General features: G+C 41.1%; 1 protein-coding gene across 1 annotated transcript; it reads right to left on the bottom strand.

Annotated features, from left to right (window-relative positions):
• Window positions 1-7128: 7128 nt before the first annotated feature.
• LOC110884717 (transmembrane protein 87A) lies at window positions 7129-11332 on the bottom strand. Its single transcript, XM_022132433.2, has 5 exons — window positions 10967-11332; window positions 8351-9287; window positions 8164-8259; window positions 7867-8003; window positions 7129-7552 (listed from the first exon to the last, which is right to left on the bottom strand). The coding sequence occupies exons 1-5, from the start codon at window positions 11200-11202 to the stop codon at window positions 7375-7377; spliced, it is 1584 nt and encodes a 527-aa protein (XP_021988125.1). The 5' UTR covers window positions 11203-11332; the 3' UTR covers window positions 7129-7374.
• Between the last annotated feature and the right edge of the window lie 1706 nt (window positions 11333-13038).

Here is a 13038-nt window from a genome sequence, read left to right as displayed (position 1 = left end):
GTAACATAGTTCACGTGAGCATATAACGTTACACAAGATAAGTCTAGAGTACTGGTTTTCCTGGGGTGTCACATCCTCCCCCCGTTGATCTGGAATTTCGTCCCGAAATTCCGAAGTAGTAGCTTCAGCCTCAGTAGTGGTTGTATTGGTTTCGAATAACTGGGGTACTTTTCTGTCATCCTGTCTTCGCGTTCCCAGGTGTACTCTGGGCCACGTTGGAGTTCCAACGAACTCGAACAAGAGGGATTCTCTTGTGTTTGAGGACCTTCACATCCCGGTCCGTGATTTCAACTGGTTTCCCGACGAACTGCAACCGCTCGTCGATAGTTCGATACCTGAAAGACATTGTGAACTGCCCCGAGTTCAGCTGGTAGGTTCAATCTATAGGCTACCCTGCCTATGCGTTCTATGACTTCGAATGGTCCCCGACCTGAAATTTCCAATGGCTTTCTACGCTTGTCCGCGTAGGCTTTCTGACGGTCGCGTGCTGCCGCCATGCGTTGTCGTATTTGTGCAATCTTTTTCCGTGGCGTCCATTACAATCTCTGGACCCGTAATCTGACTATCCCCCACCTCTGCCCAACAGAGAGGTGACCGGCATTTACGCCCGTACAATGCCTCGAATGGAGCGGCTTGTATGCTACTGTGCTCATGTTAAATCGTGAGTCGAATGGTTTGTGCATTGCTTGCCAAAGTTCTGACGTGAATCGTGCATCGCGATCCGAAATGATAGATGTGGGCACCCCGTGCCTCGAGACAACTTCTTTAAGATAAACGTCTGCGAGAGTGGAGAACTTGTTCGTTTCCTTTATAGGTAGGAAGTGTGCAGACTTGGTGAGTCGATCCACGATCACCCATATGGTATCGTTCCCACGCTGTAGTCTAGGTAGGCCTGTAACGAAATCCATGGAAATTTCCTCCCATTTCCACTGAGGTATCTTAGGCTGTTGAAGTAGGCCCGTTGGTTTCTGGTATTCAACCTTGACTCTCACACAGGTCAAGCATTTTCCGACGTATGTAGCAATGTGGGCCTTCCTGCTAGGCCACCAACAAGTAGTGCTGATGTCGTAGTACGTTTTATCCGACCCTGGATGTACTGAGTAGTGAGACTTGTGAGCTTCATCCATCACAAGTTCGCGTAAACCGCCATAAAGTGGGACCCAATTACGCCCCGTTACATAGTAGGCGCCGTCTGCCTTCTGTCCTAATCGTTGTCGTGAGCCGCGTAAGGCATTCAGCCTTGACGTTTTCGGGCTTCTGTGCTTCTATCTGAGCAGTTCGTATCTGTGCTGGAAGGCTAGTCTGGATCGTGAGCTGTAGCGCTCGCAAGCGCTGAGGTAGAGTGTCCTTCCGACTGAGGGCGTCCGCCACAACATTGGCCTTGCCTGGATGGTTCTTGATGGCGCATTCGTAGTTGCTAAGTAGTTCAACCCATTGCCGTTGACGCATGGTTCGAGTCCTCCTACTTAAGGATATGCTCGAGACTCCTGTGATCGGTGTAAATCGTGCACCTGGTACCGTACAGGTAGTGTCGCCATATCTTAAGCGCAAAAACAACAGCTCCCAGCTCTGAATCGTGCGTCGTGTAGTTGCGTTCATGAATCTTAAGTTGACGTGAAGCGAAAGTGATAACCTTGTCGCGCTGAAAAGCAGTCTCCTGGGCTCTCCCAGCAATAGGTGACACCCTTCTGTGTCAGTAGCGTAAGCGGCTGAGCAATCTTCGAGAAATCCTTGGTAAACCGTCTGTAGTTCGTGGTGCAGGCCAGTTTCTGGTTGAGGTTACCTTGGATGGATCGACACGGATCCCATCCTTGTTCACTACACGGCCTAAGAAGTGGACTTCACGAATACTATGACGAACTTGTCTAAGTAGGGTTTGCACACCCTGTTCATAAGGTCCTTAAATACGGCAGGAGCGTTCAAATAATATCAAACCATCCATCATATCAAACATAAAGTATAGTAATTAAAATAGTCCATAAAACCCAGTACGATTCATGTTCAAACCAAACTTTGTTTGAGTAACAGAGACATAACAAAGGAAATCCCAAAACGAGTTATAAGTTCAAACAGCGTCTCCTTGTCCTAGCATGAAAGCTCGACCCCTTGCCTCGTTGCCATTGTTGTTGTTGTTGTTCCCATTGCCCTGGTTATTGTTGTTGTTCTGATTCTGGTTCAACTGTGGGCAATCGCGCTTGTAATGACCTTCTGCCCCACACTGGAAACATCCCCGATTTCCACGCTGTGGCTGCTGCTGCTGTGGGTTCTGAGGAACTGGTGGTGGAAGTTGCTGATTCTGGTTTGCAGGTCGTGAGCTCCTGCAATCTTTGGCTTCGTGCCCTATCTTAAAACATCTCTGGCAACGTTCCTTGCGACACCTTCCACTGTGGTGCTTGTTACACTTATTACATAGTGGGTGTACTCCCCTGTATCCACCCTGTTCCTGACTGCCAGATGATTGCTGACTCGGATTCTGGTAGTCATTCGTCCTGCGCTGCTGTGCTTGAGACTGTTCGGAATCTCCATCCCATTTCCGTTTGTTGTCGCTGGGTGTAGCAGAAGTAGCAGTTGGAGTGACTGTAGCAGTAGCGTTGACACGCTTTGGCAGCTTATTCTGATCCACTGCCTGGTCGGTAATGCGATGAGCGAGGCGCTGAATTTCCTGAATGTTTTCAAGGTTAGCCGACGTCACGTGGCTCTGAATCTCTGGCGCCAATCCCTTGAGATACAACTCAATGCGCTTGTATGGAGGGTCCACCATAGTTGGACACAGAACTGCCAGCTCGTTTGACCGTTTCGTATACGCTTCGATCTCTGACCCAATCATTTTCAGATTGTACAGCTCGTCTTCCAGCTTGTGTATGTCTTCCCGCGTGCAATACTCCCTCTTAATGAGTTCCTTAAAGTCGTTCCAGGGTGTGGCGTTAGCAGCTGCCAACCCTAAGATTTGAACTTGGGCGTTCCACCAAGTCAGTGCTATTCCCTCCAAGGTGCCGGTGGCAAACTTGACCTTGCGAGCCTCAGGGCACTCGCACATTTCGAATACGGATTCTAGCTTCTCAAACCAGTGGAGGAGTCCCACTGCCCCCTCTGTGCCGCTGAAAGAGTTTGGACGACAGTCCATGAAGTTCTTGAACGTGCAGACAGGCTGCTGCGCGTGTTGACCTATTGTGTACGAATAGGGCAAAGTTTAAATACAAGGGCTAGCTTAGGAATGTAGGATCTAAAGATCCTAGTGCAAGTTATGACTACAGGGTATACTACCTGCTTGAGCAGCTGCAAGTGCCGCAGCAACCTGAGCTTGAACGAGAGCCTCTAGCTGGGCTTGAGTCATGTTGATTCGTCCAGACATGATCTTCATGGTAAAAGTAACGTAAATGAGAGTGGTTCGCGAGTAGGGCGATGACAGAAAAGTGTAAGCACGTAGGTATTCTCATGTAATAGCATCATGTGTATCTAAGTGTAATGCGAGCAAGTTCTAAGCAGTTCTAGCAAACAGGCAATAAACACAAACCTTATTACCTAGGATGTCGAGTCTTGCACGTGGAGCGAAGCGTCGTTGTGGATCGTTGAGAGCACTGTTCTGGTTATAGTCTGGTTTTAATAAAACGTTTTCCCCATATTAAAACCTAGTTCTCTATAACCAATGGCTCTGATACCAATCTGTCACACCCCCAAAATCCACACGCGGAGTATTACCGCTTGGAGGCGTGACATGACCAGGATCCTAACCACCAATCATATAGAACGTATAAAGTAGTTAAGTATAGCGGAAGCATTTAAGTAACCCAAACAATAGTATGCATGATTTAACATAAGTGTTGAAACATCATTCATGATCCTTTGCCCACAACGACCTGCTCCTCCCTGTGCAAGCTCCATAATGTACCTAAGGTCCTGCAAGGCATGCAGCAAATAATCAACAAACTAGTTGAGCGAGTTCACAGTAAGTAAGTTCAGTAATGGAGTAGTATAGCAAGCATTGCGTTCGTTTATCTAATCATGCATCGTACTAGTTCGTTCATTGTTCATGTATAGCATTGGTTCGTATCGCGGGCCCTTTCGGCATGTATGCGAAGATTAGGGAAAGTTCTCAAGTATTCTAGACTATGTATATTTGTATCGCAGCCACCCTGGCATGTGTGCGAAGTTTTAGTATATAGTTCGCGGCCCTTTCCAAGGCATGTGTGCGAAGATCAGTCATAATATCGCAGCCAACCCCTGGCGTGTGTGCGAAGATCAGTTCAAGTAGGTATACTAGTCTAGCTGTATCTCATCATTTACCAACCTCACCCTGAGGCCTATCTCATTAAGTTCCATTTACTAAGTATGCACATATAATCATCCAATCCCATTCCCACCCTGGGAACCCCATGCCTTGGCTGTGTGAACTCACCTTGGGTTGCTCGGCAGATACACAAAGAGAAAAAGAGAGTTCTTGAACTAACAGTGGTCAACCACGTCCTAACAGGGTTATTACATAAGTCAGGTTTGGTTCAAGTATTGCACGTATGTATCACATAAGCTAGCACGTTGCAAGCATGCAAGGATCATGGTAAACATGTACACGTAACATCAATCCGATAAACAATCCAAGTGTTCGGCCCAACCATAACCCGGCCCAATGACAATATTAGCCCAACCAGATAAGCAGTCCAATTAGCAGAGATATAAACAAGTCCAATTATCCGGCCCAATCATTTGGGCTCGTGTCAGTGTGTAAGTCCAATCATGTGCACGTGCATGGTCTCGACTCGAGGCTAGAGATCTCGAGTCGCAACAAGGGAGATCTCGACAGATGCATATCCTTCGAGACTAGGTGGTCTCGAGTCAGGTCTCGAGTCGCAACGGGGTTACGAGTCGTAACGGCTGGATACGAGTCGCAATAGATGGTCTCGGTTCATCCTGGTTTGGTTACGAGTCGCAATCTGACTCGCAACCATGATTGCGGCTTGTGCTGTTTGGTCTCGAGTGGGGTTCCGACTCGCAACGAGCATTACCGAGTCGCAACCGTGTGTGTAACGACTTTCCTGATTTTATGCAATTCATTTAGGCAATTCAATCATCGTTAACAGTTTCCGAAAATCAATTATCAACTAACAGTTTGCCATTCAAGAATTCATCGATCAAACAGGGAAATGCAACATTAATTCTTATAAACCCTAATACCAAACATATCAAGAACACTTGTCTAAAACAATACATAAACATATCCGATCAAACAATGCATAACAACCGATCCATCATACATTCATATTATCATCAAGAACAATAGCAATTAAATCGAACAAACATGCAATCGGATTTATCAAACCAGCCGATTTTATCTAGCATGCACCCTAGCCTTTGTGTAAATAAATCTGCTAATATGATTATCAATCCGTTCGAGCTATACCAACACTATCCGATTTATACATGAGCCGATTACATGAACATCATTAATCACATACAATAGCCCTAGATTATCATGCAAGAAACATCATCAACAAGTATAAACAACCAACCATAGACACTAACCGATTAAAGAGTGTGCACGAGGGATGATCCGATTACAAGAAACTTCAAGACTTGAGAGAGTCGGCTGCCTTGTGTTCCGATCGAGAGAGAGAGAGAGAGCGTTTGGTGTGTGTGTGTGTTCTTGATTGCTAAGTTTTGTAAAACTAAAACCCTAGAGGTAATGTGTGTATATATGTACGTACAAGGGATGTGGGCCGAAACCCCCACATGGGTTTTCTCATGGTCTCGAGTCCAACCATATGGACCGAGTGGGTTCTTGTAAATGTTTCACTAATCGGTTCAAGTAATAACATATGCAATCACATTAAATCACGTAACATGCAACATTCAATATAATCACGAAATCACACAACCGTGTAACACATAACATATCATGTATTCGTTCAAGTAACATAGTTCACGTGAGCATATAACGTTACACAAGATAAGTCTAGAGTACGGGTTGTCACAGTTGTTATCATCTATCGTTTGTATTTTAGGGAGATTATATGTTGATTGTGTTGATGATCATCTAGAGATCTCTGTATTGTTTTATTGTTATAAATCTTACAATTGTATGATCTTTGGGTACTTGGGGGGTAAACACTTTTGGGTTGGTTTAATAAGATTTTGTGACCTGATTTTGTCGCTATTTATTGTGTTTGTTTGTTCGATCTTCATATCATGTTTCTTAAGAGTCATTAAAGGGTTTTATATATTATATTTTTTAAGTTTAGTTTATTACCCTAACATTTAAACTGGGAAAGTTAAGCATTTGAAGCTTGTATCTTACTAAAAACTTAGTCATTTGAAACTTAGATTTTTTAAACATTATTTTGGGATATTAATGTCTATGAGTATTATGCTTAACTGTTATGCTAAGTTTAACCTATGCCTTTGTTTTGTGTATTGGTTTTATATTATAACATATGGCTACACTTGGATCTATATATTGAATCATATGTTTCATATACACACATTCTAAACATACGGCTACACTTGGATCTATATACTGAACCGTATATTTCATCTAAACACATTCTAGTAACGATTAGTCTAATGCATCTGGCCAACCAAGGACCTAGAAGACTTGTGTATTTGACCGGAAAGAAAGATGTAACCCAATACAGGGCACAAGTAATTCCATCGTATTTAGTTCTGTTTTTTAACCATTTACAGTGGATTATGACAAGTTGAATTTTTAGCGAGTTATGTTGGGCTGCGGTTTGTGTGATCTTCTCGACACAGTTTTATGAATTGAACATGAACCCAGTGGTGGTTTTGCGGTTTGTGAACTGGTGATGTTAAGAAGCGGGTATCTGGCAGCTGCTAGTGTTTCCAGTGACTGATGTGAGCAAACTAGGACAGCGGACATTTATGAGAAGCAAACTATGGCGGTCGCTAGGGGTTCAAACGGCTAGGACAGTAAATTTGGTGACAAGTGGCACGTGCCACTGCCAAGGGTTTCCTTCCAATGGCGAAAGTTTAGGAGAGCATATTGTTTCTGTCAGAATCTGGAAACAACCTACGGTGGTGCCTAATGTTAAGGAGAGTATATGGAAACAACCTTTGTCGAAAACGATACATCCATGCTATAACTGTCGTCATAAGGATACGAGACAAGATAACTGGTTGATACTTCATCAAATAATCAATCATATTAGCAAACAACTAACTGACAAAATACATAATGATCAAAAACATAACATACAGTCACTCTTTGTTTCAATAAATTCAACATCAACATCAAAACTATTGCATTCTTTTCTCCCTGTGTCCAAAGTAGGTTGCTTCCTTGTTTTTTTTTGGGATAAAATCTGTACAGAAGCTGGCAATGGCTGTGCTTTTGTTTACAACAAATGAATACAATTCAGGGGACTATTCTCTCTTGCCTTCTGCATCATCATCGTCATCTAGGTCAAATTCATCCGTGTTTTGACCGTTTTTCTCTCGTCGTTCCTGCTTGACTAAGCTGATGTCACCTTTGGGGGATCCACTGTTAAGTGCTTCGGTTTCTTCATCAGAATCTTCACCTTTCTCTTCTGAATATGCGTATCTGTTTCATGGCGTCAACATGTACCCAAACAGACCAAGTCAAAATAAGTAACTTTTACACGCGAGTAAAATGGGGAGATCAAGCTTGTCCATTTTTTTTGAATTTTTAGTAATTATTATATTAAATATCACTGAAAGAACTTTTCTATTTAAAGTAATCATACATATTCAAAGCATTTGAACACATGTTAATGACTTTTGACCCGTTCAGCGACCTTTTACTCTATATGTTACTTTTCGACAAGACAACCCGAGTTGACCTGAGTCAGATAACCCGCTACATTTATTGACATCAAAAAAATAATTCTAATTTACCTTTGAGAACTCTGTGATGGTGTCCACAGATAGCAGATGACACAGAGCAATGCAAATGCAAGAATGTCCCAAAATGAGGTGATAATCCACCCACTTTGCCACCTCTCATTGAAAGGATCCGTTGCTTTGAAATACACCTGCATTAACAAATCACTTATCAAGATGATGATGATGCAATAGTTTTCATCTTATCATTGTGTTTCAAAGTATTCTAATCCGACTTATTTTGGAGAACGACTTTTCAACAATGGAGTATTAGCAGATGCCTATGAATTAACGTATATGTGAAATGCATACCTCATATCCGATCCAAACAACTGAAAGAACAACTGTGATCAGTAATGCATTTGAGAACTTCCTGTATGTATCCAACTTAACAGAACTCCTCTTTGCCTGTACAGATCAAAGCTTAGTATTAATATACAAAATAAGAAAGACCCAACATAGTTATAATAATATAATTGAAAAACTAATAAAGCATGACCTGTAGCTGTGTAAGCGTCTTTGAAAGAGAAGTGAAAATCCACATGATCAAAAATGCATCCAGCAATGCATTTGGGAGTACAAGAATAACCCTTGCTCTTCCAGCTATATCACTTATGGTCCCTACATTCTCGGTAACATTCAGCAACTCAGTTGATAAAAAGTAAGTTACTCCAATAAGCATAACTTTTGTCGTAAGTCCACCAAGTGTAGGACGCACAACACCATAGCCCATAGAAACACACAATATAAGTAACCGTGAAACGGTTCTCCTTATGGCACCCACAGTCACAACCCAAGTCGTAATCGCAACGGGCCTTATTCCGGTGTTGTTAAAATATGAATAGTCAAAATACCAAAGTATCATTTCAAACAACCCGATAGCAACCACAAAACTTATGCAATGTTGAAGTTGCAAAACGTCGTCCCAAAACTTCACGTATTGCGAAAACCAAGCGATACAAAGCAGTGCGTACGCAATCACCATGATTACGTAAAATTTCTTTAGTGGGGCCATTCTTCCAGGTAAGTAGCCGTCAGGGTTCTTCCACGAGGTTTGACCAGTCAATGTCATCCCTTTGAGGTTCGGATCACATGATATGAAAAATAAATTGTACATTCCCGTTTTCATGATGTAAGCCTCTGTAGTTCTTAACTGTGCAGTTAACGATTTTCCACGAAAATAGACGTTGACAGTGACGGGCCAGTTAGGATCCTTTGCGGAAGGTATTCTAATAACTTCCCCTTGTTTACAACCTTCCACTTTAGCTAGATCAGGGGTGCAACAAATAGATCTCTGCCCACCATAAGGGGACCCACCAATGTTATCACGATCAGCAGCCTCAAAAATGACAACTTGTACTAATCCAGTACGACGTTCGTTTTTTGAATACTTGGCTGCAGATGCTTCAGTCCTCCGAAATGTGATGTTCTGAAACCTATACATGTTTGCATTTCCATAAAATCAAATTTTTGAAAGGGTCATAACACATATAAATGTCTTGACTCTTGATAGCAAATTAACACAACAGATCATAAAGCACCATATGCCTTTGCCAAAGTTAAACTCAAGCTTACTGATTTTAATCTATTAGTACTAAAGATGCTATCTAATATCTACTCCAATTACAGAGAGTTCTTTTCTTCACTCACAAATTCGTAAACTAATTACAGAGTGTTCTCTTCTTCCCACACAATTGAATACAAGCAGGCTTGTTTTGACTTTTAAAGTAAAAGCTCTTTGTAGAATTTATAAAGATGCTATCTAATATCTAATATACCCTTCACTAATTTAACACGGATCTTTGTACATTGTTTTGACTTTTAAAGTCAAAGATTTATGTTGATAATATGGCACAGTACATTGTTTTGACTTTTAAAGTCAAAAGTTTTATGTTGATAATCTGGCAAAGAATATATCAGTACGTTTTGGATATTTGTTGATTTCTAATTGGTTCTACATGGATCTTTTTTTGATGTGTGGAACAGTACCAATTTATGTTTGTGAAACTAATTAATGTAAAAGGCATTGATTACATAGTGTGCTTGATCCTAATCTTTGTTGCCAGGAACTTGATTACCTACTGATTACATGAATGACTAGACCCGATTTACCGAATTAACCTGAACCCCACTAACCCGAACCCGAGCTTTAAATGGTTTGGTTATCGGGTGGTAAGTTTTTCCCATCCAAAAAACAGATTAAAAACCCAAAAGAACATCCCTACTTTCTATATGGGTGTTTTGAAACCCCTCCTTATTTAGATCCAACCCATCCATCAACTAAAATTCAAATCATAAGCAAGTAAGCAACCATACACCTTATGTTCAACCTCCGACAATATTTCATTTGCACTGATCTATAAAACAGATACTTTCATTTAAAGGATCTATGAAAGCTGCAATCATGGACTACAAATAAAATTATTAGCTCATTTCAATACTATTCCATCTACACAACCAACAGTCCACGGTAATTTGTATCGGCATTTTTCATAATATAAACTTGTTATACATTCATTGCATGTTACTGTATTCTACTTGCCATGGCTTAAAAAAACGGTCAAGGCGTGTGCCTCGAGGCAAGGCGAAGCGGTAAGGAAACGTGTATGAGGCGGTGCCTCATGGGATTATGTTTGTACGTAAAGGGCCGAGGTGTGCCCCTCGAGGCGAGGCGGTAAGAAAGTTCTTTGTTTGATGTTTAGTAATTTATTTTTTTATAAGTTATATAAATTTTTTTATTTATTTTTAATTCCATGCCTCATGAAGGGACGAGAAAACGCCTCGGGCTCGATTCAGTTCTTTTAAACCTTGCTACTTGTGACCCCATGAAATGAGGATAAGTTTCAATGTTTTTAACACTATCATCCTCAAAACATTCTAGAAATCAAGCTTGCAAAAACATGTACAATTCAGATTTCTCATTCTTAAACAATCACATCACTCTAAACTTCACCAAACTAGTTAATATTAACCTAAATAAATTCAAATTTCAGTATAATACACACAAAAATCATACTAAAAACACATATATTAACCAATCAAAACAAAATATAACAAAATAGAGCCAATGTGACACCAGATCTGAACCAGTAACCAGAAATACATAAATTATTACCGGATAAACGAACGACCGTCAGTGGCGGTGACGACAGTTGAATGACGAGGCAGCGGAGTAGCGGTGCGAGATGCGGCGAGACCTTCGCTACCGCCGGAGACAAGGTACGCATTTCCGACTTCTCGGAACGGATCTCGATCGTACACGTGGATGGATGCGTCGGTGGAGTAAATTGCAAGTAAAAGTAACAGTGAGAGTAGAGATAACTGGCGGTTTGAAATGCGTGCGGGATTCATGGAGGTTTTGTTGAAGATTGCTGTGAGAGAAAGATGGGATCGGGGGGGATTTTGGTGGGAGTTGTGCGTGTTTGATGGTGTGTGTGTGGGTGGGGGAGGAGTGAAAACGAAGGTATAACAGCAATAATGAATAAGCAACAGTCGACGGAGATTTATTTGAGATGGAAGGCTTGTTTCACACGCGCTAGACCGGTTTCTTCACAAGGTTGACCCGAACCCGTAACATCGTGTGTAAAACTAGGGGTTGGGTTTTTTTTTTTTTTTTTTTTTTTTCAAAGGGTTAATGAATCCTTGAAATTGGCTATGGTCGGAATTCACTACATCGAGATAAACTCCCCTTCGAACAGGGAAAACCCTCACCTAGGGCCGAAGCCCGTGAACACTCACCTGAAGGCACGATAGTGCGATGAGATACAACCCGCTCAGTTCAAGGATCGAACTAGCGATCTCCACCTTTTCGGCTAGTCTCCCATCATCACCAGGTGCCGCAGAAAATAATGGGGAGGTCAGGAATCGAACTTGGGTCCCTTAGAACACCAAGTCTCTCTCGTATCACTCCACCACCACCTCAATATATGAAATTGAGGTGTAAATACATGAAATGGAGATACAAAATTTGAAATATATGAACTGGAGGTATAAAAACTAGATTTATATGAAATATGAATGATTCGGTTCGGTTCAGCTAATTTTGGTTAAACGAGAGTACACAAAAGTTGATAACCGAGTTTCGGTTAATTCGGTTTTAGTTTTAAGTTAATTCGGTTTTTAGTTTTTCAGTTAATTCAGTTTTTGGTTGATTTCGGTTCATTCCGTCTGTTTTCGGTTTGGTTTAGGTTAACGATTTAGTTATTGCCCACTGATAACCGGTTTTGGTTACTAACCAATAGGTGCACGCACGATGCGGCGGGAAACATAGACATTGCCACGGTGATTGTTCGGTTGGTTAGATTATTATCCTCAATCGAAATCGAAGTCATCGATTAGTCTTTTTTATTAACCAAATCGTTTTCAGTTAATTGGTTTAGTTTATTCAGCTAGATTGACGGTTTTTTGTTTGATTCATTTAGTTTTAAATTTCAATTAATAGCCAAAACTAAACTTGAGTTAATTTTTTTTTATTAGAAGTACATGAAATTTAGGAATAAATACATGAAATGGATGTACAGGTATATGAAATAGAGGTATAAATACATAAAATGGGGGTATAAATATGAAATACATGAATAGGAGGTATAAAATTATAAATATATGAAAATATGAATTGTTGGATCATGTGAACCCCGCCAAAAGAACAGATGATTGAAAGCCAAAATGTTCTACATCATCTGATCAATAATAACAGTGCTTAGAAGAACATACTCCTCCCAATGGCAATGGCAAATGCATCAACAACTGCTAAAGCTAAAGTGTCACACCCCAACCGATGACGGAAACATCGGGGCGCGGCACTAAGCTAAACAGATTGTCCAGGAGAAATCCATAACAACTAGTTTACCAGATATTTGAATATTTTGTCCCATACAATAACATAACGAAGTAAATAATTATTACAGACCAAATATCTCAAAGACAAATAACATGTTCTGACAACTCAAATTTAAATTGTTTTTGGTTTGTTTCTAGACTCCACCCTACCTGATTCCACAAAAGCAGATAAAGCACAGCATCCTAAGCACCTACCACATACGTTAAAATAAAGGCCAATACACATAGTGTAAAGGTGAGCATACAAGTTTGATACTATAATAGAGTTTGAAATCGTTTACGCATAACCAACATGTAACATGTACAAAGTGAAGGCAAGTAGGTTATCGACAGAGAAATATGCACTGA

This window comes from Helianthus annuus, chromosome 10 (assembly GCF_002127325.2).
Source record: "Helianthus annuus cultivar XRQ/B chromosome 10, HanXRQr2.0-SUNRISE, whole genome shotgun sequence".
Lineage (NCBI taxonomy): Eukaryota > Viridiplantae > Streptophyta > Magnoliopsida > Asterales > Asteraceae > Helianthus > Helianthus annuus.
Note: the sequence above shows the minus strand (reverse complement) of the source record. Positions and strands in the feature narration are given on the sequence as shown.

What these genes read in the sequence shown, in the direction of transcription:
- LOC110884717 (XM_022132433.2), bottom strand. Translation starts at nt 11,202, where the DNA reads ATGAATCCCGCACGCATTTCAAACCGCCAGTTATCTCTACTCTCACTG. An exon ending in AGACGCTTACACAGCTACAG is followed by an intron (nt 8,260 to 8,350) that starts GTCATGCTTTAT and finishes TGATCTGTACAG; the next exon opens with GCAAAGAGGAGTTCTGTTAA. An exon ending in CCATCACAGAGTTCTCAAAG is followed by an intron (nt 7,553 to 7,866) that starts GTAAATTAGAAT and finishes GCCATGAAACAG; the next exon opens with ATACGCATATTCAGAAGAGA.